The sequence below is a fragment of the Aspergillus fumigatus genome, chromosome 8 (assembly GCF_000002655.1).
Source record: "Aspergillus fumigatus Af293 chromosome 8, whole genome shotgun sequence".
Lineage (NCBI taxonomy): Eukaryota > Fungi > Ascomycota > Eurotiomycetes > Eurotiales > Aspergillaceae > Aspergillus > Aspergillus fumigatus.
Window position 1 is genome coordinate 92,601 of NC_007201.1, and position 24,288 is coordinate 116,888.

The 24,288-nt window shown below is 53.6% G+C and overlaps 11 protein-coding genes across 11 annotated transcripts; 5 read left to right on the top strand and 6 right to left on the bottom strand.

Annotated features, from left to right (window-relative positions):
- Positions 1-512: 512 nt before the first annotated feature.
- Positions 513-2,501, top strand: fumR (Zn(II)2Cys6 domain-containing transcription factor fumR; the record flags this gene model as incomplete). The annotated part of the gene is made up of 3 exons (XM_742069.1): positions 513-719; positions 775-1,042; positions 1,108-2,501. 3 exons carry the CDS (start codon positions 513-515, stop codon positions 2,499-2,501), a joined length of 1,869 nt encoding a protein of 622 aa, XP_747162.1.
- A 175-nt stretch (positions 2,502-2,676) lies between these two features.
- AFUA_8G00430 (EthD domain-containing protein) lies at positions 2,677-3,207 on the bottom strand (the record flags this gene model as incomplete). Its single annotated transcript, XM_742068.1, has 2 exons — positions 2,677-2,988; positions 3,046-3,207. The coding sequence occupies 2 exons, from the start codon at positions 3,205-3,207 to the stop codon at positions 2,677-2,679; spliced, it is 474 nt and encodes a 157-aa protein (XP_747161.1).
- A 291-nt stretch (positions 3,208-3,498) lies between these two features.
- On the bottom strand, positions 3,499-7,502 carry psoF (bifunctional monooxygenase/methyltransferase psoF). Its single transcript, XM_742067.2, has one exon. It carries the CDS (start codon positions 6,367-6,369, stop codon positions 3,652-3,654), a length of 2,718 nt encoding a protein of 905 aa, XP_747160.1. The 5' UTR covers positions 6,370-7,502; the 3' UTR covers positions 3,499-3,651.
- A 385-nt stretch (positions 7,503-7,887) lies between these two features.
- fpaI (putative methionine aminopeptidase, type I) lies at positions 7,888-9,741 on the top strand (the record flags this gene model as incomplete). The annotated part of the gene is made up of 5 exons (XM_742066.2): positions 7,888-8,457; positions 8,516-8,552; positions 8,614-8,927; positions 8,986-9,532; positions 9,587-9,741. Exons 1-5 carry the CDS (start codon positions 8,317-8,319, stop codon positions 9,739-9,741), a joined length of 1,194 nt encoding a protein of 397 aa, XP_747159.1. The 5' UTR covers positions 7,888-8,316.
- Positions 9,742-9,873: 132 nt separating this feature from the next.
- fmaE (monooxygenase fmaE) lies at positions 9,874-10,768 on the bottom strand (the record flags this gene model as incomplete). The annotated part of the gene is made up of 2 exons (XM_742065.1): positions 9,874-10,626; positions 10,694-10,768. The coding sequence occupies 2 exons, from the start codon at positions 10,766-10,768 to the stop codon at positions 9,874-9,876; spliced, it is 828 nt and encodes a 275-aa protein (XP_747158.1).
- A 223-nt stretch (positions 10,769-10,991) lies between these two features.
- On the top strand, positions 10,992-12,250 carry fmaF (Fe(2+)/2-oxoglutarate-dependent oxygenase fmaF). The gene has a single exon (XM_742064.3). The coding sequence runs from the start codon at positions 11,165-11,167 to the stop codon at positions 12,092-12,094; it is 930 nt and encodes a 309-aa protein (XP_747157.2). The 5' UTR covers positions 10,992-11,164; the 3' UTR covers positions 12,095-12,250.
- Positions 12,251-12,437: 187 nt separating this feature from the next.
- Fma-KR (putative PKS-like enzyme) lies at positions 12,438-15,334 on the top strand. The gene is made up of 2 exons (XM_742063.2): positions 12,438-14,881; positions 14,929-15,334. Exons 1-2 carry the CDS (start codon positions 12,495-12,497, stop codon positions 15,320-15,322), a joined length of 2,781 nt encoding a protein of 926 aa, XP_747156.2. The 5' UTR covers positions 12,438-12,494; the 3' UTR covers positions 15,323-15,334.
- Positions 15,335-15,696: 362 nt separating this feature from the next.
- Positions 15,697-17,985, bottom strand: AFUA_8G00500 (putative acetate-CoA ligase; the record flags this gene model as incomplete). The annotated part of the gene is made up of 2 exons (XM_742062.2): positions 16,201-17,985; positions 15,697-16,139 (listed from the first exon to the last, which is right to left on the bottom strand). Exons 1-2 carry the CDS (start codon positions 17,921-17,923, stop codon positions 15,697-15,699), a joined length of 2,166 nt encoding a protein of 721 aa, XP_747155.1. The 5' UTR covers positions 17,924-17,985.
- Positions 17,986-18,212: 227 nt separating this feature from the next.
- fmaG (cytochrome P450 monooxygenase fmaG) lies at positions 18,213-20,052 on the bottom strand. Its single transcript, XM_742061.2, has 2 exons — positions 19,467-20,052; positions 18,213-19,412 (listed from the first exon to the last, which is right to left on the bottom strand). The coding sequence occupies exons 1-2, from the start codon at positions 19,994-19,996 to the stop codon at positions 18,332-18,334; spliced, it is 1,611 nt and encodes a 536-aa protein (XP_747154.1). The 5' UTR covers positions 19,997-20,052; the 3' UTR covers positions 18,213-18,331.
- A 445-nt stretch (positions 20,053-20,497) lies between these two features.
- Positions 20,498-22,069, top strand: fma-TC (terpene cyclase fmaA). The gene is made up of 7 exons (XM_077805249.1): positions 20,498-20,747; positions 20,811-20,903; positions 20,959-20,970; positions 21,036-21,309; positions 21,372-21,442; positions 21,501-21,758; positions 21,819-22,069. Exons 1-7 carry the CDS (start codon positions 20,649-20,651, stop codon positions 21,879-21,881), a joined length of 870 nt encoding a protein of 289 aa, XP_077661377.1. The 5' UTR covers positions 20,498-20,648; the 3' UTR covers positions 21,882-22,069.
- Positions 22,070-22,336: 267 nt separating this feature from the next.
- On the bottom strand, positions 22,337-24,200 carry psoB (hydrolase psoB). Its single transcript, XM_742059.2, has one exon. The coding sequence runs from the start codon at positions 23,953-23,955 to the stop codon at positions 22,618-22,620; it is 1,338 nt and encodes a 445-aa protein (XP_747152.1). The 5' UTR covers positions 23,956-24,200; the 3' UTR covers positions 22,337-22,617.
- Positions 24,201-24,288: the final 88 nt, after the last annotated feature.

A 24,288-nucleotide genomic window follows, 5' to 3' on the forward strand; every position in this document is an offset into this window, starting at 1 on the left:
TCGTGAGCGACCTCGGATACTACCTCCCTTGGGATATGACTGCAGAATGATCACCCAATCATGCAGGTCTTTTGGGCCTCTGCTAGTCAGCCACCGCGCTAATGCGGTGAGACAAACTCTGCTCACTGCAGCTTAAGCAACCAGCCAAGAAGAGGAACCGCCTGGCGCTAGACCGGTGCATTCCTTCGTGCCATACCGTCGCACGAGTAAGCCGGCCGCTTAGACCCGGTGGTAGACTTCAGAGTGACGTTGCCCATTGATTGCACGAGACCCTCGGATCCTGTGGATCAGGACCAGCCAATTGGTCCTCTGGGGAGATAAGAGTAGGAATCAAACCGTAAATTCCCAGAAGATTATGCTCGCGATCAGCATCGGCCGTAACCTAAAATCTGACTGTACTCGATCCTTCTCCACTGGGGGATCCGCTGAGGCGAGCCCATCCGCCAATGGTAACGGCAACGAAGGCTTCATAGTCTGTACTTTCGACTAGTTTCTGAAGAAGCGTTCACACAATGGACGTCAATCGTAAGCGAATGGTACGTATGGCGTCCGCACAAAGGAGTGAGATGCTCGTTCGACTTAGTGGCAAAGCCAAACGATGGACTGTGGGGGGAGGGGGAGAAGTTGAAACACATACATTCCATACATTCTGCGCCGGTCAGAAATCATACAAATCTGTGGTAAGAAGACAGCGTCCCCGAATTGCTAGGCGTGATAGTGTTTGGACTTCGAGTATTTCCTTTCCAGTTCGACGTCAGTGCACTACTTCAAGAGCGGCCGTCTCACCCCATTGCCAACCGCGGAATGAACATGCTTGTTCACGACTTGGGCTTCTCTCATCGAGCCTGTGACCGGTGCCATGGCCAAAAGTTGCGTTGTCGACGAGAGAACAATAGCGACACATGTGTGCGCTGTGCCCGGGCCGGCGTGCGGTGCACTCCCCGGCCCATGAGACTGCGGTCTCGAGCCCAATCCACCAAGAACACTCAGCAGCAGCAGTCGCAATCCCCTGCCAATGGTGGTAGTACACAACAGCTTCATGGTAAGCCTGCAGTGTCTGCCACGGCACGCACGTGAATGAGGTGGCGCTGACGATCAGAGTCACAGTCAATCAAGAACAGGGCCCGAATGATACCAACGACGAGCACTCAGACCACTTTGAGTATCTGCCGACGAGCTTGCTGGATATGCCGACCGACTTGAATATGGGGATGGATCCCTCCTCGTTACAGGTCGATATCCACCCTGCGCTGACGGCTCCCTATGGGCCCGAAGGCAGTGTCCATACGAGTCAACCGTCAGGCCCTCAAGCACCGTCGCATCTGAGGACCGCTGAACAGGCGGGACAGACCCGCTGGAGTGACGCTCCCAATCTCGACACGTCTGACGAGTTGTACGACTTCTCACTACCTGCTACGATGCGCTCCTCCTTCCCCGCGACCTACCACAGACACCGCGCATCGCTGGCTAGAAACATGTCTCCGCAGCCGGCACACCAGCAAGGTCGAGATGACATGATGGTGGACTTTGATCAAGCAGAAGGCAATCCGAGAGGGTCCGACGGCAAAGACTCACGGGCAGACTCGGGCTATGGGAACGAACTATCTCCATCCGATCTACTGCGGTCACCTTACGGGGACGCACCCGACTCAGACTCCGAGCTGCAGCCGCGGGGCAATTCGCAAGACCAGGGAGAGCAGTCGAATTCAATTCTGGACACGCGTCACCAAAACATGACTTCCTGGATTCGCCGCCTGTCGGACACCAATGTGCAGCTTCATCAACACATGCAGTCAATACCGCTTGTCGGTACCGGGAAGAAGACGCGGGGGAGCGGTGCCGGCACCTCTCTGAGCCCTATGGAACTTCCCGTGGATTCCACGTTCAAATTATCCAGTCAATACACAGGTCTCTTGACGAGCATCTGTGCTCGACTCCAGGCGTGCCGATCATGCAATGATTCCCAGGCGCTAGCCCAACTTGCATTGGATCAGCCGTCCCAGCTGCTTGTTCTGTCGAGCTACATGTGCCTCCTTGCATCCTACGACAGGATCTTACAGCACATCGAGGCCTGGCTCAAAGTGCGGCTGAAGATGGGGGTCAGAGGGAGCGCGATGACGCTGGATGACGACGAGAGCAGCTCCTGCTTCCCGACCCAGTTGCCCAGTCTGGCGGTGGGCTCCTTTGAGGTACCCAAGACCTCCTCGATCCAGTCCCTCGTGCTGACGTGTATCATGGAGACCAACGTCATGCACATGCATTCCCTGATTAGCGAGATCATGAGGCCTGTGTCTCATCCGGCCACTGGATCAGCCTCGAAGACAGCCGCGTCTGGCCCTCCAGCCGCCGAGAAGCGCCCCGGGAATGGGGCGGCCGATGCTGGTGATGGGCTTTCTACCGTAGCAAAGGTGACCTTGCAGGCGATTGAGGCCAATGAGGATTCTACTCTACGGCTTGTACATACTGTTTCAAGATTAGCTCTGCAGCGTGTTATGCTCTGATATGCAATCCTGCAGCCCCTACTGTCAACAGTAGGGGTCCTGTTGTGGTCTTTGCTCGTTTGCATTATATATATTTATATAAATATATATGTATGAACCAGCGGGGTACACGAAGATTGGATAAGACCTTGGCCAACTCCATCGACGAATCTCTACATGTAGTAGCAACCTTGGTTTACGGTGCCTGACTCATATCCTTGAACGGCAGGAAAGTAGGCTTCCCAGCCTCATCGAGGTTGACGACTTGACCCTCTCTGACGTACGTCTCAACCCAGCCGAGGCTGATTTCGGCCCTCTCGCCGCTAACAAAAGGCCCCTCTTCTGCCTGTAGTGCCTGGAAATCCGCGTCGGCCGCCCCCTTGTAGAACGTCTCCATGTCCCGGAAGAAGAACTCGACTTGAGCGTCAAAGTCTCGAACTCGCCAGGGGTTTCCACGCGCGTTGTTGAGTTCCGACGTAAAGTCACGAAACGACTGGGGGGTGAAGTACTAGGACTACCGTTACTTGGCATTCATCACTCGCCTCCAGATTGGTCGTCTACTCACGATACAAAACCCCTCGATCCCGTTCTTCGCATGTAGTTTGGCGGCACGGGCGGCATGCTGTTCAGTCACCCATTGATAGAACTCTTCTTCGCTGACGTTGGGCTGCCGATAGTGCGCCACCGTCATGCGCAGCAGGCGCTTCTTCTGGAGGGTTTCAGCCATTGAGAGATGAGTCTAATAATCTGTTGGGCACATAGATAGCACGACACTCTGTTGTTTATCTCGGTTACGCGAGAGGCTGTTAAGTATGGCGCGGGGTAGAGGTGGCTATTCGGCCGTAGTCCTTCTGAATCCGAGCATGACACCGAACTGTGGGAATCTTCGGTGCTTCTTGCTTCCCCCTAATTAGTGGTTCATCTCTGCACCGCTCTTCTCGGCAGTGTTATCGGTGGCGGCTTGGGTCCAGAATCAACTACGGACTAACGGATGAGAATCGGGACATCGGTATCAGATATCCAGGGTACGCCTACGATTGACGGCTAGTCACGATATCTGTGGAGTAGAAAAAGTAAACATGATCTGAAGGGAAAAGAAAAGTAATTTCCAAATGTACAGAAACAGTGTCAAGATTAGCATCGAAGATCCCTGATTGCCTAACTAAAGGCTTCAATGCCCATTAGTAGTAACGGAGTTAGACAGCGCCGTCGACAGCAACAGACAGCTATGTCTCTCTGGCCCAGGGAGATCATACGCGGCCAGATCAACGCCAGAGAAGCCCGTCTGCTTCAGTAAGCTATTCCACTGCTGAGGAGACTGTAAGGGGCTCTCTGTTCTCCCCTCGTCAACGCCAGCCCACCATCCAGAAAGCGAACCAAAGGTGAGGTTATAGAAAGGAGTTAATCGAGTAAGCTCGACAAGGCCAAAGACACCGCCGGGCTTTAGTAGCTTGTGAACATTGCTCAAAGTGTTCGTAAGACGTGCCGTCGCATGGATAACGTTTGCAGCAATGATCAAGTCGTATGTGTGCTCTTTGAAGCCTTGGCCTGCAGGGTCATCCTCAATGTTGAGGACCTGGAAGGCCAAATGGGACTCCCATTTCTTCAGCGTGGTCTTCGCAGCATTAAAGAAGCCCGGCGAGAGATCTGTGTACATGTATTCGGCACAGAATGATTCGCCATTGGGGCTGCAGAGGTTGAGGACTTCCGACGTGGTGCCTCCTGTTCCCGCCCCAATCTCCAGGATTCGGATATCTCGTCGCTGTGAGGTGAGAAGTCTGGCGTATTCCGCCATGTAGCGGTTGGCGCGCCTACCTTCGTCAGAGAGATACACGCGGAAGAGCAGGTCGTCTCTCATGATATGCGCCAGGGCGTGGGTTTTGCCGGTCAGGATGTTCACGATCTCTGGGCCCATTCTGGCAATCACCTCGCCTTCGATGCCGAGTTTGGCAATCACCCTTTCGAGTTCTTGGTTTGTCAAAGAGGTTTCCTGGAGGACCCTTTGCCCCTCCCCAGAATCCACAAAGTCCTGCATGACTTTCCACCAGTGAACCCGATAATCCGCCTTCGGGGCCAGTCCGCGGCTCCGCATTTCCTCGACAGCCATGTCGATGTACACAGCGGTCGCAGCATTCACGAGCTTGGACTTCTCCGCCGGGGTCATGCCCACTTTGTCCGCTTCGAGAGGTATTTGCACGGACTCCAGCATCTCGGGCGTGACATGGACTCCGCCGACGGTCTGTTTTGACACCCCATTGCTAGCTTCGGCACCGTCCAGACGTGTAAAGCTCATACTCGACCAGCCGGTTTCCAGTTCCTTGATGAGCCAAGGCTCCAGGTTGACCATTCCGCCAAAGTAGAACATGATTCTGGACGGTTTCCCGGGAATGTTGGTGCCGACGAACCAAGAGCCTTGCTCGTGAGCGTGTTTGGCCAGGAATGAACCGCCCCATACTTGCTCGACATGCGTCGTCCAGGCATCCATAGCTTCGTTCGACACGTCGATGCTGGCAAGCCCGTTGGTCTCCATATGCTCGATGGTCTTGCCGATCCAGCTGGCGAAAGCTTCGAGACTGACCGGCTGGTTCCCGGCGGGCAAGTGAGGACCGCAGACGACAAACATGTTTGGATAACCATGGACCAAGACGCCCGCGAATGTTTCTAGCCGCCGAGTCCAAGACTCCCGGAGCGACCTGTTCTGGCTCCCTCGGATGTCGATCTTGTTCATGGCTCCTGTGCCTGTGTCGAAGCCCAGTGCCAAGATGATCATGTCAAGCTCATATTCCGCGCCGGAAGCAGTCTTGATACCCTGGTCGTAGACTTCGATCTCGTCTTCGCGGATATCCACAAGCTTCACATTCGATCGATTGAATGTCTCGTAGTACCCATCTGCGCAGGGGGGACGCCTTGCACCAAACGGATAAGTTGGGCATAGAACCTCGGCGGTGTCACCGTCGCGAACGATCGAGCGGATTTTCTGACGAATAAAGTCCGACGTGACAGCATTAGCATGTGGATCCATGAAGGAATCATCGAATGTGCCGAGCTGGAAGTCGTAACAACCGCGCGCCCAGCCATCTTCGAATACTCGTTGGATCTCCTCGGGCCCGCCAGCACTCGCGACCATGCGCCCTGAATGCTTCACCGCGTGGCCGGCCAAGTTTCGTTTGGCAATATCCCAGGTAGCATCAAACGTTTTCTTGATATCTTCCCTTTTTTTCTCGTCGAGAGGATAGTTTTGCGCGGGGATAACGTAGTTTGGCGTCCGTTGAAAAACAATCAGCTGTTCGGCAACTGGAGCCAGCTTGGTGATGACTTGGATTCCGGTCGAGCCCGTGCCAATTACACCAATTCGCTTGTTCTCAAATTCGATCTCGTGGGCTGGCCACGTCGAAGTTTGATATACCTCCCCTTTGAACGACTGGAGCCCCGGAAAGGGCGGCTCCTTGGGAATCGAGGTGATACCCGTAGCAGGGAGAAAGTATCGCGCAGTAGCCACTTTCCCACTCGCCGTAGTGATCTTCCAGATACTATCATGATCGCTGTAGTGGGCTGACTTGACTTCGGTGTTGAACTCGATGTCCTTGCGTAGGTCGTAACGGTCAAGGACCCGACTTAGGTACCATTGAATCTCCTCTTGCGGGGGATAGCGCTCGGTAAAGTCCCATTCTTCCAACAGCTCGGGCAGGAACTTCAAAGCGTATACCCAAGCCTCGCCATCAGTCCGACATCCAGGATAGCGATTCCACCACCAGGTGCCCCCTACATCTGACCCGGCGTCGAAGCACCTTGCTGTCAACCCCAGTCGTCGGAGCTCCCAGAGAGATCGCACACCACTGAAGCCTGCGCCAATGACGATGGCATCATAGTCTGGACGTATTCTGGTCATGGTCGAGATTTGGATCCTGGTGGTGACACTGGAAGAGAAAACCGAGGCGCGACAAACAAAGTATAGTGCGATGCGGCAGACGCAGAATGTTAGCCCCTATTCCCTGGCATGAATCGCACTCTCGAGTTGACATTTGAGATTCCATGTACAGCTCTCCTGTGTGGGTAGACCAGTACCTCGGCGTCGGCCAATTGTGACCAGATCGAGACCAACACCGTTGCCGAACAAAAAGCAGACTTTGTCTCCTCGATGCCACTCCTCTCGGACATGGCCGAGTACATGGTATACCTCAGGATTCGGGGACGCCGAATTGCACCCCAATACGGTATCACCGCCGAAGATGACAAGGTCAGGCAGCGTAATCTCTTATAGCAAGCGTTACCGGCAAACAGTGGGTCTCTGCATCTTTGCGATAAGCGGATCATGTCATTATCCAGGAGGATCCTCTCCCAAGCGACATTGCATGTTCCGTCTGCTGTGAAGGGTCATGGCATTATAAGATCCCCGATAGACTCGGCGTAACAACTGTAGCGCTAGCAAATACTTGCTATTATTAAAATCGGATAGTCAGGCTTCTGTCTGACACTTGTTCGATCGCGATTGGGGACTTTCAGTTGCAACCTGTGACAGTCCTATGATGGCCTCGTTATTCGGCTCGAACAATGACGGCTCCCAACTGGGAACAGCCCTGCTCCGCATCTCCCCACTGATCATATCGTCCGCATCCTTGATGTTCAGCTGGTCGCAGGACATCTCTCTTGGGGCATTCTTACACCCCTCCTTACGGCACGACGCAGCCCACCCGAGTGGCAAGCTCCTCCCTCGCTACCTGCCCGCTTTCATGAGTCCTGGGATCTGGGGAATCGGCCTGACCTACCCCCCTGCCACCGTCCTTTGCGTTATCAATGGGCTGAGCCGTCAGAGTCGGGAGGCTCGCAACCTATACTTTGCCGGCGCACTGTTTAGTATCGCTCACTTTTGCTGGGGGCCGACCATGTTTGCTATCCTCCGCCGTATTGGCGATGTGAGGACTGCCGGGGTGCGCAATGAGGACGCGCTCCAGGAATGGCTGCCCAAACACCGCACCCGAACGCTGTTGGTGAATGTTCCAGCCTTTCTTTGCATCTTGGCCGCCACCTTGGTCACTGTCACAGAGGGGCTTTCGTGAAATCTCGGCGCTAAATCAAATCATCGGGTTGAGCCGCTCGAGGATTGCCTCCATCTTGATTCTTGAAATGATTGTGATACATGTACGTACTCTGTACTGTCTTTGGATTGTGATTGAATCATACACACTATCAGCAAGGCCAGGATGCGACGCGTCCTTGGCTGTTTCCAGTCTCAACCCAGCCTGAAGTAGTCCATCAGGTCAATATACACATCAACAATCCATGGCAAACATATACCCAGCAACTAACACTCTGGAAGTGTTAGTGACGGTACTCTGTAGTATCAGATTTCAAAAATTACGATACTCCGTAAGAATGTGAAAGTAATCTTTGAAATCAAATTGAAATTCGGGTATTTTAACTCCGTATAATTGGTTTTATGCGGGTGTCCACCGAATACTGAGTTAGTCGAGTACTACGGGCTATCCTACTGCGTTCAATCGCTCTTCCTCCTTCACTTTGCGCTTTAGGTGCATCTTGCAGTCCTACAATTGTGTACCCTTGACCGCCTTCTTGCGCTATTTGAGGCTTCAAACAGCTCTGCTTATGTAAGAGGCAGTAGATGCACCGAAGAGTTGGTCAGGTGGTAATTGTCACGTGCAACCCTTGCCTCCGTCGGTCTCTGTAATGAGTGGTAACATACCCCATCTCTCCCTCTCGACCACCTCTCCTCTTTCAGTCTATCGTCGCTCGTCATCTTGTGGATTTCAATTTCAGAATAACATATCTTCTATTTTGTTCTTGGACTCTCCAGATATACGATCGTGTTACCGCGGTGATGACCAACTCTGATCCCAAGAACAAGTGCTGCGGGACTGATTGCGACAATGAAGCGGGGACCTTGCAATGCCCGACGTGTCTGAAGCTCGGTGTCAAAGGCAGTTACTTCTGCTCTCAAGAGTGCTTCAAGAAGAATTGGGTAGGCAACATCCAGGAGGACATTCCATTGCGGCCCAACTAAGATTGATTGCATCCAGACCACACACAAGGCGTTGATGCACAAAACACAAAATGGTAACCGCCTCTCCCGGGTGGCGCACAAATCTAAAGACTGGTTCGGCTAATCGCGCTACAGCTACCGGACTTTACAACCCGTTTCCGTCCTACCAGTTCACTGGCTCGGTCAGACCCGTCTATCCACTCTCCCCGCGACGATCGGTCCCAAAACACATCAAGCGCCCGGACTGGGCCGAGACTGGCATTCCCAGGCGTGAGATGCGCTTGAGCAGGTCAAAATGGGACCTCTTGGATGAAAAGGGTCAGCAGGCCATGCGCAAGGTGTGCAGGTTGGCTCGCGAAGTCCTCGACATCACTGCTGCGGCGGTGAGGCCCGGCGTGACCACCGATTATCTCGATGAAATCTGCCACAACGCTTGCATCGAGCGAGATGTAAGTACCAGTCACTCTTGCATGCACATGTCAAGTTGCTTGCTGAAATAGGAGGCAGTCATATCCGTCGCCACTCAACTACAACCACTTTCCCAAGTCCATATGTACGTCTCCGAATGAGGTTGTATGCCACGGCATTCCGGATCAGCGAGTTCTTCTGGATGGCGACATCCTCAACCTCGACGTTTCTCTGTACCACGGTGGATACCATGCCGACTTGAACGAGACCTACTATGTTGGCGACAAGGCCAAAGCGGATCCCGACTCGGTTAGGCTCGTGGAAACGACGCGCGAGGCCCTGGACATGGCTATTGAGATCGTCAAACCAGGGGTCCCCATTCGCGAGTTCGGCAAGATCATCGAGAAACACGCCGCGTCGAGGGGCCTTGTCGTCATTAAGACTTGGGGCGGCCACGGGATCAACTCGGAGTTCCACCCTCCTCCCTGGATCCCCCACTACGCAAAGAACAAGGCTGTGGGGACATGCAAACCCGGGATGACATTCACCATTGAACCGATCCTGGCTTTGGGTGGCAACCGAGAAAAGTATTGGCCGGACGAATGGACAAATGTTACAGTGGACGGCAAGCGGACGGCACAGTTCGGTGTGTATGGACCTTCAAGTTGCACGCGCTGTATACTGACGTGGCCATGATTAGAACATACCCTGCTTGTTACAGAGACCGGCGTCGAGGTCTTGACAGCGAGACTAGAGAACTCTCCAGGGGGACCAATCCCCATACCAGAGGTTGCCAACGGAAAGGCTCACAACGGTCATGCAAATGGAGATGCAAACGGAGAAGTAAAAAACTAAGGATATAGGAGTGGAGCGCGGGCAAAGGGCCGACTGGATAAGGGTCATTTGCCTGGCCGAGCCACGCATCTCGTGTATCCCAGGCGGCGCAGCTTTCTTCTTTGGTTGGTGAGGGGAGGGGTTTCCCGAGCTTCAGTCATCTCTACCCAACCTTGCTTTAAAAGACTTCAACCCAGGCGTATCAGCACTGACCAGTGTCCCCACCCACTCCTCTGTGCCGTCTTTCCGATTATTGACCTTGACCTCGCCTCTCCCAAGTAGAATTGGATGGCAATTTACATACATGCTCTCATATCCGCCATCCTTGGTGATAAATGTCTCATGAAAGATGCCCACATGACCAGGGTGATGCTGGTTATAGTACGTCCAAGTCTCCTTATGTAGCGGTTCGTGGGCAAATTTATGAATACTTTCCACGTCTTTGAAGAAATACTTGATCAGCGTGGTGTTACCGGAGTCGCGCTCGCTCCCTCGCCAGTTCTGAACCGCCAGCAGGCCGAGCTCATCCTTGCGGCGGAGTATGTCCTGCTGCATGGCGAGAAACCGGTTCGAGATTTCGCGCATGTGCGGTGCAAAAACTCCGAGGGGGTGATTGTATTGTATTCCAAGGTGGAACACTACCACCGAGCCCTTCCCCGGCTCCCGGCCGTGTGTTCCATCTTTGCCTGGGATCTGCGCGGTAGTTCTTCCGCGAATGACATCGGCCATGAAAGAATTCGTGTTCGGTTGGAAGCACTCTTGGATTGTGGTGAGAACGGATATGAGGAGAACAGTTACACATGGGACGGCGGCGTAGCGGAGGGGGAGGACGGCGCAGAGGATGGTCTGCAGGAGAGCACCAATGCAAAGGATCGTGCTGAGACGGAATTGATTTGGGAGGAAGAACTTTTTACCATGGCGTTAGCGGTTGCTTCATTAGATCCTACTTCTGCATGGTTGAGGAGGGGCTTACGGAGATGACGGACGCTGTCAGATGCCGACGTGGTCGTTCTGTGGGTGAGAGAAGGGGCTTCATCGACTGATCCATTATCAAGTTTGTGCGAGTGGGAAAGAAAGACACTGGTATTCACAAGAGGTTGCCAGAATCGATGTATCCTATAATATGATGCACTGCTGCCTACGGAGAAGCAGAGAAGACCATTTCTTAGTGCGATATTCTAACCATCTCGGTAAATATATACTGATTACCTACGCAGCCAGCAACTCCTGCTACCATTATTAGAGAGCAGTATAAAAGCCTCATGACACCACAATCTGTCTCTCGGATGATTTATCGATCCAATTCATATCAACTCCCTTTTCCTTAAGTCGTCTCCATCATGGAGGTGCTAATAGTATTCTAGCCCTGCGTCTTCCAAGTTGTCGGTCCTGTTTCCTTGTGTGGCCGACCGAATATACCGAACCCTACAGGTAACTAGCCGACATGCTGGGTAGGCATGAATGCACTATTAGCGAGTCAGTCAGCGCTCTTGATCCTACGGCTCAAGAGCCTGAATACACCCTTGTACCCTCAACATCAAGGGACCTTGTTCGAGACATGACACTAAACATGGAAGACGCCCAAGCTCATCTAAAAGAGCATGGCTGGGTCAAGATCCCTGCCGTTCTCTCCAAAGCTGAAGCTGAGGATGCACTCAGCCGTCTCTGGGAGGCGAAAGCTGCCTCGGAGGCTCGTGGCGAGTGCACTTTCCAGCCGATCTTGGATCCCAACCCGGCGAACGTGCGCGTCTTCTATCTCCCCGAGTTGGACGCATACTGGCGCGACATGCTGGTCAACCCGACCGCACTAGACCTGGCCAAGTCCCTCCTGGGCGACCAGCTGCTGGTCAGCAACTTCTCGGCCAACATTGCTCGTCCTGGCGCGGAGAGCATGGCCCTGCACTCGGACCAGAGCATCGTTCTTCCAGCGCCGTGGTTGGATGTCTGGGCAGTCAACGTGATCTGGTGCCTGACGAGGATGACCAAGGAGAACGGTGCGACCTTGTATATCCCCGGTTCGAACAAGTGGACCACCTGGGAGGACGTGCCCGATAACGCACCGGATCTGCTGGTCCCGTTTGAAGCGGATGCGGGCGACATTGTCGTTATTGACGGGCGCCTGTGGCACACCTCTGGTTCCAACGTGACTGAGGATGAAGATCGAGCCATTCTGTTTGCCTATTATTCGGCGCCTCACATGCGACCCCTGACAAACTGGTCTGCAAAGCTGCCAAAGGAGCTTCAAGAGACACTTAGTCCGCAGTTGAAGGAACTGCTCGCACTCAGCCATATTGGATACGTCGTCAAGGGCGATCTGACGTATATGGCTCAGAAATACCCTTCCGAAAAGGGTACAACTGCGGTGAGCGCTTGAGCATAGCAGGGGAGGAGGAAAGTGTGCATGTACGGATAGATCAAAGTCTCCTAGGGCAGATTGAAGTAATAGTCACTGTTGGGATCTGGAATAGTTAAAATCGGTTCGCCCATGGATATATCCGTAGGAGCTGCTTGAGGTGACTTTTCTAGCGTGTTATTGTAGAATCGATCTTTGGCTTCAGGCCTCACTGTAGTTATGCAGGTCGAGGTCTGAAGGTCACCAAGTCCACCGAATTACTCCGAAGACGAATCACAAACAGCTGTCGGATTCCCCAGGCTTTGGTCGTCTTCGCCCGAAACGTTGCCAATATTGGCCTTTCCAGACTCGCAACTTTGCGAACCTGACACCTCTCGTGACGTGCGATATACGCTCATCTCCGTGCTCAATCAAACTAGTCATGCTAGGATTGCCTAACGAGCTGTCGGGGAGCCAAGTCCCAGGTGCTACAGAATATGAGCCAGGATGGCGACGCGTCTTCAAGGTAGAAGACTTGCCTGGGCTAGGGGATTACCACATAGACAATCAAACCGCTGTCCCTACGTCTATAGTCTGCGTGATTGCCCTTGCAGCCGCCATGGATATCAGCAATGGCAAACAAGCAAACAGCATCGAGCTCTATGACGTTACCATCGGACGACCGATCCACTTAGGAACATCTCCAGTGGAGATTGAGACCATGATCGCCATAGAGCCTGGTAAGGATGGAGCTGACTCCATCCAGGCCGAGTTCAGTCTGAACAAGAGCGCCGGGCATGACGAAAACCCGGTCAGTGTAGCCAACGGACGGTTACGCATGACTTTCGCAGGCCACGAGCTAGAATTATTGTCCTCCAGACAAGCGAAGCCGTGCGGGTTGAGGCCTGTGAGCATCAGCCCATTCTATGATTCCCTCAGGGAAGTCGGGCTGGGATACAGTGGACCTTTCCGAGCTTTAACTTCTGCTGAGCGGCGAATGGACTATGCATGCGGCGTCATCGCGCCGACGACTGGTGAAGCATCAAGGACACCAGCCCTACTTCACCCCGCCATGCTCGAGGCCTGCTTCCAGACGCTTCTTCTTGCCTTCGCCGCCCCTCGAGATGGTTCGTTATGGACGATTTTCGTGCCTACCCAGATCGGTCGACTCACGATATTTCCGAATTCATCCGTTGGCATCAATACGCCAGCCTCGGTAACTATCGATACGCACCTACATGAATTTACTGCAGGGCATAAAGCAGATTTACCCATGATCAAAGGAGACGTCAGCGTCTACAGCTCAGAGGCTGGGCAGTTGCGGATACGCCTCGAAGGCCTCACGATGAGCCCCATAGCGCCCTCTACCGAGAAGCAGGACAAACGGCTGTACTTGAAAAGGACATGGCTGCCAGATATTCTCTCGGGCCCAGTACTCGAGCGAGGGAAGCCAGTTTTCTGTTACGAACTCTTCGGCCTGTCGCTCGCTCCTAAGTCGATACTGGCCGCCACCCGACTGCTCTCGCATCGCTACGCAAAGTTAAAAATTCTCCAGGTTGGAACTTCTTCCGTACATCTGGTACATTCTTTATGTCGCGAGCTAGGAAGTTCCATGGACTCTTACACGATTGCCTGTGAATCGGACAGTTCCATGGAAGATATGAGGCGGAGGTTGCTATCGGACGCCCTGCCTATCAAGTATGTAGTCCTCGACATCGGAAAGAGTCTTACAGAAGGGGACGAACCTGCCGCCGGTGAGCCAACCGACCTCGGCTCTTTCGACTTGATAATTCTTCTAAAAGCCTCTGCCGATGATTCTCCCATTTTGAAACGTACCCGAGGTCTCATAAAGCCAGGGGGGTTTCTACTGATGACTGTGGCGGCAACAGAGGCCATTCCGTGGGAAGCAAGAGACATGACCCGAAAGGCAATACATGATACGCTGCAGAGCGTTGGGTTTTCGGGAGTCGATTTATTGCAGAGGGACCCAGAAGGCGATTCGTCTTTCGTGATCCTGTCACAGGCCGTCGATCATCAAATCAGATTTCTTAGGGCTCCGTTTGACTCGACTCCACCATTTCCGACTCGAGGGACGCTTCTTGTTATAGGCGGCGCCTCGCACAGGGCCAAACGGCCCATTGAGACGATCCAGAATAGTTTGAGGCGTGTCTGGGCTGGGGAGATCGTCTTAATTAGGTCCCTGACCGACTTGCAGACCCGGGGCCTTGACCACGTGGAAGCTGTGCTGAGCCTGACCGAGCTTGATCAGTCGGTCCTGGAAAATCTCAGTCGCGATACCTTTGACGGCCTACATCGACTGCTCCACCAGTCCAAGATAGTCCTGTGGGTCACATACAGCGCAGGAAATCTGAACCCCCACCAAAGCGGTGCAATTGGGCTGGTTCGAGCCGTCCAGGCTGAAACCCCCGACAAGGTTCTGCAGCTCCTTGATGTGGATCAGATTGATGGCAACGACGGTCTTGTGGCGGAGAGCTTCCTTCGGCTTATCGGGGGCGTCAAGATGAAGGATGGCAGCTCGAATAGCTTGTGGACGGTCGAACCAGAGCTCTCCGTCCAAGGAGGGAGACTTCTTATCCCGAGGGTGCTTTTCGACAAGAAGCGCAACGATCGTCTCAACTGTTTACGCCGGCAGCTGAAAGCAACCGATTCCTTTGAGAAGCAGTCGGCTCTGGCTCGTCCCATTGATCCTTGCAGCCTGTTCTCGCCGAACAAGACGTATGTTCTCGCCGGTCTGAGCGGGCAGATGGGCCAGTCCATCACCAGATGGATAGTACAGAGTGGTGGGCGCCACATTGTGATCACAAGCCGGTGCGAACAGACACGTCTGTGATGTGGATAAGTACTGACAGTAATAGCAATCCCGACAAGGACGATCTCTGGACAAAAGAGCTAGAACAGCGCGGTGCTCACATTGAGATCATGGCCGCTGATGTGACCAAGAAGCAAGAAATGATCAACGTCCGCAACCAGATCCTAAGTGCTATGCCCCCCATCGGAGGCGTGGCAAACGGTGCAATGCTTCAGTCGAATTGTTTCTTCTCTGATCTGACGTACGAGGCCCTACAGGATGTCCTGAAGCCCAAGGTGGATGGGTCGCTGGTTCTCGATGAGGTCTTCTCTAGTGATGACCTCGACTTTTTTCTGTTGTTCTCGTCCATCTCGGCGGTGGTTGGGCAGCCATTCCAAGCAAACTACGATGCGGCGAATAACGTTAAGTTTGGCCAATCTGCCGCAGTGCGGACCTACTGACTGACCACTTTGTAGTTTATGACCGGCTTGGTGTTGCAGAGACGCGCTCGTAACCTGCCTGCGTCGGTCATCAACCTTGGCCCGATCATAGGGCTCGGGTTCATTCAGAACATAGATAGTGGTGGAGGTTCCGAGGCTGTGATTGCTACATTGCGAAGTCTGGATTACATGCTTGTCTCCGAGCGTGAGCTTCATCACATATTGGCCGAAGCAATCCTCATCGGCAAGAGCGATGAGACTCCGGAAATAATCACTGGGTTAGAGACGGTCTCGGACAATCCAGCACCTTTCTGGCACAAGAGCTTGCTCTTTTCACATATCATATAGGATTCTGAGCTGTTCCCCCGACAATGGGCTCTGTACATAGTGCAGTTTCATGCCGTCTCCCTTGCTTCAATCGCCTTGTGCTTACCCTTGTTCCTGTTAAAGTACTCCCGAACCTGGGCTCTCGCGACTTGCACAGCCGTCGCATCCTCGATCGTACTGGGGACCTCAACACTCCGATCCAAATCCCCGTAAACCCCATTCTCCAGCAGCTCTCGAAGCACACGCCGTAATGTCTTGCCAGATCTCGTCTTCGGGATCATGCCTTTGCCCTGTACTATACCTCCCAGAGAAGCGAATGCTCCAACACGACTCCGTACCAGTGACTGAACCTCTGCCGCGATAGTCGGGGCTGGTATGGCGGAGTCCGGGTGATCTGCCACGGACAGGGAGATGAACGCGAAGGGCAGTTGACCCTTCAGCTGGTCTGGGATAGCGACTACACAAGCTTCTGCAACCTGGGGATGTGACGAGATGGCTTCTTCAATTGCGCCTAGATGCATTATGAAATCAGTAATTGGATCGATCGGTGTCGAGAGGAGGGCTGAACTGACCACTGGACAGCCGATACGCGCTGACATTCAGGACATCGTCGTTCCGGCTCATGACATGCACGTAGCCATCGGGATCAACCCATCCCGCGTCTCCAGTATCAAGGAACCTGGAGTCAAACCTCTGCAAGTAGCTTTTGTAGAATCTCTCCTCCTCTAACCATAGCGTGTTGAAAGCTGTCGGCCCAAGAGGCAGGGCAAGCACAATATTACCCATCGACCCTTTGGGTACCTCTTCGCCGTGCTCGTCCACGACCCGAACATCGAATCCTGGCATGGGCTTTCCCGCACTTCCTGGCTTGATTGGAGGAATGGGAATGTCGAAGCTCCGTGACAGCTCGGTTGTTAACCCGAAATGAGGCGCCATCGCGCGGCCGGTGATGGGGGACCCGGCCTCGGTTGACCACCAGTTATCGATGACCTGAGCATTCCTTCCGCCGTGCTGATCCAGTAGCTCCTGGTACATGGAGACCAAGGTTGGCTCTGACCGTTCGCCAGCGAGGAACAGTGCTTGCAGGGATCGCAAGCCCCCCCGCGCTCCAATCTCGGCCAGCTTGGTATTACTCGGGTCCTCTTGCTTGATCGCCCTCAGCGCTGTTGGCGTCGCGAACATGGTGTTCACCTGGTATTCCTCCACCACTTTCCAAAACGCAGACGCATCCGGCGTTCCTACCGGCTTGCCTTCGTACAAAACGGTGGCCGCCCCCGCCAGCAACGGCGCATAGAGGATATAAGAGTGACCGACAACCCACCCGATATCCGACGCCGCGAACATGACGTCTCTCGGGCCGTGGATGTTGAAGATGTACTGGATGGTGAATTGTAGGCCAACCGCGTGACCACCTGAACTGCGCAGGACTCCCTTGGGCGCTCCCGTCGTGCCCGAGGTATGCATGATATAGATCGGTTGATCGCTCGGCACGGGCACGCAGTCGGCTTTGAGTCCCCGTGCCCTGGCGCTGGCCACGAGTTGCTGCCACGATGATTGTTTGGCAGTTCTTATCCTGCGACGGAAGAGGACGCGTTGTATCCACTGCCATACGGTCCTCCACCACGTCGGTGCAGACTCCTGGAAGTCCCACTGTAATTGGTCGCGCTGCCAGACTATTGTGTGTGCAGGCTTGTGATAGGAAAGCTTGATTGCTTCTTCGACAAGTGCTTGGTACGCAATCGGGGGCCTATTCCCCACGATCCCGCACGATGCAGTGAGCAGCACATCCGGTTTGCACGCCTCGACTCGCTGGGCGAGAGCGTTGGGCGCAAAGCCGCCGAACACGACCGAGTGAACAGCTCCCAGACGATTGACGGCAAGCATGCCAATCAGCGCAGCCGGGATCATGGGCATGTACAACATGACCACATCACCCTTCTTGACCCCTGTCTCTCTCAGGACCCCGGCCAGCGTCTCGACCTCCCTGAGGAGGGTGTGATACGTGATGGTCTCCTTTGTATTCGTGACCGGGCTGTTGTAGTAGATGGCCGATTCATGTCCGTTTCCTGCCGCGACGTGCCTGTCTACGCAATTGTAGCACGTCGAGATTTCTCCGCCGGGGAACCATTCCCACATCGGGTGCGCGGTGCCATCTGGCAGACTCTTCTGGGTTGTCCGGAGTGCCGTGTCAGGTTTTCTATGCCAGTGAAGGCGCTCGGCCTGGCGTGACCAGAATTCGTCTGGGTTTTGCAGACTCTGACGAAGAACTTCGTCCTGGAGATACGGGTGATCCATGCCGAGAATCGCGTCCACTACTGGATGAATGGCCAGATGAAAGACACAAGCAAAGACCTGGCCCGACTGAACCTATGCACTATATGATACATTAGAATGTATTGTCACCTATGAGTACTTTGCTCCCAGCCAATGTTCGGTAACCGATACCCAATATGGGGGTCGCCGATATGATCCTCCACCACCGAAGACCGATCTAGCGGCAGTGATTGCCAGCCTTGGAGATTTACATGGAAATTTAAGAGCAGATAAGAATTCAAGAAACCAGATGGTAAGAAATTACTGCCTATTTAGATAGATTCTGTGTATTCAATCAACCCAATGAAGTCCTTCACACAATTCCGAACGCCGAGTTGAATTGAGATCGGGTGTCTCTCCATGTGCCGCGATCTATCAATATCCGAGCCCCTAGACTGTACTCGGTTTGAGAAGGCTTGCATGGCTGACCTCGGGTATCTGCTCCGACTCGATGCGGCGCAGAAGATCGATGTGGTGCTGACTGCGAGGCTCGACCTTGAACTGGAAGGGAGCAGGGCGATTGACCATGCCCGGGATCGCCTGGAGAGTGACGGGGATCTCGTTGCCTTGGTCATCTCGAGCCTTGCGGACGTTGAAAACAGCCAGCAGCTGGACCACGGTGATGTAGACACTGGCGTCCGCAAAGTACCGACCCGCACAAGATCGGCGGCCGTAACCAAAAGCAATTTCGCTCGGATCAGGGTGGTTGAAAGGCTCCATGTAGCGCTCCGGCTTGAACACTCGCGGCTCTGGGTACTCTTTGGGGTCGTTCAGGAACCACCATAGAGAAGGCAGGAGATAGGAACCCTTGGGGATGAGATATTCTCCGCACACTAAATCTTCCTCGGACTTGTGCGTCAATCCCATGGGTCCCACGGGATTCCATCGCCAGGCTTCCTTGATAATGCCGTCGACATAAGGCAGGTTGGTTCGATCGTCAAAGTTGGGGAGCCGATCGGAGCCGACAACTCGGTCGATTTCTTCCTGCGCCCTTGTCACAACCTCGGGGAACATGACAAGACCACAGATGACGCTGTGGATGATGGCGACGGTACTGTCCGAGCCGGCGGCGTACAGGCTCACGGCGGTCCACTTGATCGCCTCTTCGTCAGCCGCGGAAACGTTGATCTTGTTGTCCTCCGACTTGATCATGTGCTTCTCGAGAAGATTGGACACGTATGACGGCTGGTGGGCTTTGTGCGCCATCTGGCGTTTAACAAAATCGTAAGGGAGTTCCGCAGCGGCCTCATTGATAGCCCTCCATTTCCGCGCCGTCTTCCGGTACGACATGCCGGGGAACCAGTCTGGAAGGTACTTGATCGCAGGTACGGAGTCCACGGCCCAAGCGAGAGGCACAAATGCTTGGGACAGGTTTTCCATGGCGTGTTCGATCAACTCGACCAACGGGTCCTGGCCCTTTCGCTCAATGGAGTATCCATAGGTAATTTTCAAAACGATGGCGGCAGCCAACCTACAACCCATGAGACAGTGTAGAAGACATATTACCACGTCGTAGGGCACTTACGTTTTCAGGTGCTGCAAGATGTCGTCCGGCCGGTTGAACGTCTGTAGGATGAACCGAATGGATTCTTGCTCCTGAATGGGGCGGAAACCAGCAGAGAGCCCTTTCGTCCCAATCTCCTGGTGCACCATTTTCCGGTGCAGGCGGTACTTGTCATTGTACTGATGGGTAATGAGAAAGTTCTCGAACCCACATAGCTGGGCAAAGTTGAGCTGGGGTCTCGCGGATGTCTTTTGGGCCTTTTTTCCCATCACCGCGTGGGCCGCGTCCTTGTCATGGAAGATGACGAGCGTTGTCCCCATGACATTGATCGAACTGACGGGACCATAGGCATCTTTGTGCTTGAACCAGTGCAGATACTCGGGCTGCCCCTTGGGGGGGAGATCAAAGAAATTCCCAATAATTGGCAATGGCCTTGGCCCAGGCGGGACGTTCTGTTTGAGGTTTCTGGTACGAGTCCGGAATACCAGAACGGCCATGAAGGCCACAAAGGCCACGCAGCTAAGCTGAAGGGTAGATAGCTCGTAGGCCATATTGTATGGGCTATCTCGGTAATGGGTGGCGGATGTGTGTCAAGTCTCTGTCTCGGATCGATCAGGTTTCTTTTAGCCCACGATCCCAAAGGATCAGCTACATCCGAGTACTTCAAGGCTCCGAAGTAGAATGAGGAAGCATTGCCGAAAGATAAGTCAAGCAGTGAATTACGCTTGCGTAGGAGTAGATCTAGGTCAAGTCGTCATGTCATCATGCCGTTCCGAGCCTGTCTCATCCGTATAAGCCCGCGTAGCGAAGGTCTCCTATCTCTACCCATGGCAAGTAAAGGAGGCAATCCCCTGTTGGTTCCCCCCTTGTCTCACTTGGGGTATATTCCGATTCATCCGAGAAATTTTGCGATAACGGCATAAGGCCCTGAAGGAGAAGGTAGTTGAGCTTCTAAACTCGCTATCTGTACCGTAGTGCTTACTTGTGTGCATTATGCGACTGTAATGGCATGCTACGCTCACACGGCACAGTCAAAGTCTGACCGTTTGAATGGAGGAGCAGAGGAACCCTTCGAAGCGGGTTTGATGACGGTCCGGCTGCTATAAGCTCTCCTACCAAGCCATCCACCGCTCCTGAGGGATTCATGACACCGGGCTCACTCAATATCCAGCAGTCGTTGTAGCACCCTTGCCCTGCAACAGAATGGACCGTGTGCTATCGCTGGGGAAACTCCCCATCAGTTTTTTGAAGACGTTATATCTGTTCAGCAAGTCTGACATCCCAGCAGCGACTTTACCTTCTGTATGTCTGGCGTTCACTCTCGCCCCACGCACCGGAAGGGTCACTGGCTAATACTGAGAGCAGATGGCTGTAGCTCTTGTGCTTGCTGCCCCGTGTAGCTTTCACCTAATTATAAAGGGATTTCTGTGGAACCAATTGCATCTTCTCACATTTCAGGTGCGTCTAGAAGCATTCTCCTTGAACCGAGGCCATCAAGCGTTGACCTGAGCAGGTGAAAAATCAGGTTCGTTAGTCCGAGACACGACAGGCAGGTCGACAACGACATGCAATGCTTACCGCAGCCGTTAGATCGATGGTATCGACGAGGATAGCATAGCAAAGCCACATCGACCCTTGCCCTCTGGCCGGATCACACCTGGACAAGCTACCCTCCTCTATCGCGTCCTCTTCTTCCTGATGTGGGTTGCCGCCGTGTACACCAACACGATCTCCTGCACGTTGGTCTATTCGATTGCCATCGTAGTGTACAATGAGGGTGGGCTGGCAGCTATTCCGGTAGTCAAGAATTTGATCGGAGCTATCGGTCTCGGCTGTTACTGCTGGGGAACCACGATCATCTTTGGTATTTAGTCTGGCACGGTCCTTCTTTTTGTCAAGGTACGCGCTGACAGATGATGGTTCAAGATGGCGGCAAAGAGTTGCATGGACTGAAAGCCGTCGCGGTACTGATGATCGTTGGCATTTTCGCTACTACGGTGAGTTCATCCGGTAGAGAGGCAACTACCTGCTAATATCTTTGTCACACCTGCTTAGGGCCATGCTCAAGACTTCCGTGACCGGACTGCAGACGCAACACGAGGCCGCAAAACAATCCCGCTACTGCTCTCCCAGCCTGTGGCTCGCTGGTCACTAGCCACGATAACAGCGGCGTGGACTATAGGCTTGATTGCCTTGTGGAAGCCCCCGGCTATCGTTACTCTGGCATATGTTGCTGCGAGTCTCCGCTGTCTGGACGGGTTTCTCTCCAGCTATGACGAAAAGGACGATTATGTGTCTTATTGCTGGTATGGGGTACGTCTATGCTTTTTTTCCTATGTACGCCTGGCCCATGTCCGTTGACCCAGATTACAGTTCTGGCTTCTTGGGAGTAATATCCTACCCATCTTCCCTCGTTTGAGAGGCGAGCTTCCTTAGGGTTTGGCTGTCGTCAACCCGTAAGGCGGACTGGACCTGACAATGCCATTGAGTAGACCTAGTGGGACATAGCTACAGATCACGCTTGGATATGGATGCGGCCAGTCCCCATGGTCAAGTCTTCACTTGATTACCGTACGTGTTGGAGCTAGATTGAATATAAGTGTTTTTGGTAATTCTATGCGTAATCTAATTACTAGAACTGAAGGCTTACCCGGAGGTCATGCCGTAAACAACAGTAGTTCTGTACTGTCTCCTATACATAACCTAGACATATATATAACTGCTTCAAGAGCAGCGGGAAATATATAAGCACAGTCCATTGGATTCTACTGTACATATAGATTTAGCATAGTACTTGTCTCATGCACTAAGGTCACTATGTTCCATAAACCACCATTCGCAAACATATAGCCTCTGTATATACATATATGTATCTATAGTGACTGATGTTTTGAGTCACAGAATGGGGTTATCCACAATATGATTATGTACCGCCTGAAAGATATTAGAAGCTATATAACAGGATAACACCGACTAAGAATATTCACAAAGGAAGACTATGGAGACATATAATTCATCTGACCCTTGGACGAGCTACTGGTCCTACTGGACATCCCCATAAGGATATACTAGGAGTCAGGAATTCAGGATACAAGAGTCGTTGCTTCTTATATGTGGAATAGAATATACTCATAGTTCTCTGAGTTGCTGGCCATTGTGAAACCCTGATTCTCTACAAACGGCTCACCAGATCTTCCAACCTCGAGCTGGCTGCCAAAGGCTCTCGCTGAATCCCAAACCTTTGGTCGAGCCATTCGAATGTTTTCTGCGCCGAGTATCCAAACGCACCAATCTTGGCCTGGAGCCCTCCGTACGCGACATCCGTAGCAATCCATTTCTCCTTATCCACGCCATCTTGGAGACTCGTCAAGCAGTCGTAGATCTTGTCGGTCGTGGTGGCGGGGTCGAAGTAGAAGCTTGCCCCGGCTCCCGTCACCAGGGTCGGGCACTTCACATCAGCCAAGTATTCCGTGCCGTCTGCCTTCTGCAGAGTGTAGGCGCCAAAGCTACGCATGACATCCGCATCCGTCGTGGAGCCGGTGGCCCACCTCAAGTGGTTAAACTCCCACCGGGCCTGAAACGCAAGTTTCTTGAGAACGCCGAGGATCCCGTTGAACATCCAGTCGGAGAGCCAGCCGCTCATGAAGCCGTTGAAGAGCGGGCCCGGCATCCGGCCGCCCACAAAGCTCGACAGGCTGTAGAATCCATCCACGCTCACGCATGCCTTGATCCGGGGGTCGGCAGCCGCGCGGAGGGCAAAGTAGCCCCCCATCGAGGCACCCGTCACGGCAATGTGGTCCAGGTCCAGCTCCAGTTCGGGATGGCGCGTAGCCAGGTCGAAGAGGTGATCCAGAACGGGACCCGTGACGGATTCCCAGTCCGGGCGCATTGGCAGCTTGTCGCGACGGAGGACGATTCCTTGGCCGGGCCCCTCAAACGTCAGGACTGCGTAGCCCAAGTCCGGCCCGTACGCCGGATTGACAAAGTAGATCTCTTCCTGGGTCGAATCGCCCCCGCCCGAGTTGAGCAGGATCGGGATCTTGCGACCAGGGATGCGCCGGGCGGCAGGCGGCAAGTACAGATATCCAGGCAGCGTTTTGCCGCCCTCGTATGGGATCTCCAGGAAGATCGTCTTGCCATCACGATACTGGACGCCCTTTCGGAAATTGGCAATGGCTCGTTCCAAGGTGGGAAGGACTCTTTCGTCATGTCCGATGGGGCCTTCGTTGAGCATGAACTGCGCGGCCCGGAGGTAGTTGGAGGAGCGCAGGTACGCGCGCCGTGCACCGACACGATCTCCAGAGGCCTCGGCTTGCTTTGCGATGGCTTCTGCCTTGCCACCGGTTTCGAGAAGAGTGCTGTACCATGACTCTGGATCCTGGTCCTTGATCTTGGCTGCTGCTTCTAGGACTTCTCCGATCTCGGCCCCTTCGTATGGCGCCATGGCCAGCAGACGAAGGAACTCGAAATCGAAGAAGGGCGACTTGAACAGCTTGTGTATCGTTGCCATGTTGCCTTGTTAGGGATTTTCAGCATCGAGATGTCTGGCGCGCGGGAACGATGTCTCCTTGAGAGTCGTGTGCTCCATCGATCGGTGCTCAATCGATTCTTACCCATTGCAGATCCTTAGCCCAGTGATGCAGCTCATAACCGCGGGAAAGTGAATTGCAGACCAACGGCGTTGTTCGATTGGGATTTGGATTCGGAGCTTGAGTTGATAGCCGCATTCCGAATTCGGTGGTTGTGATGCCACCAATCGTATCGGGTGTCGGAAGGCCGAAGATTGGGGAGAACGCTGAGAGTAAGGCTCCTGAGGTCTAGGGGATTTGACCTAAGAGAAGGG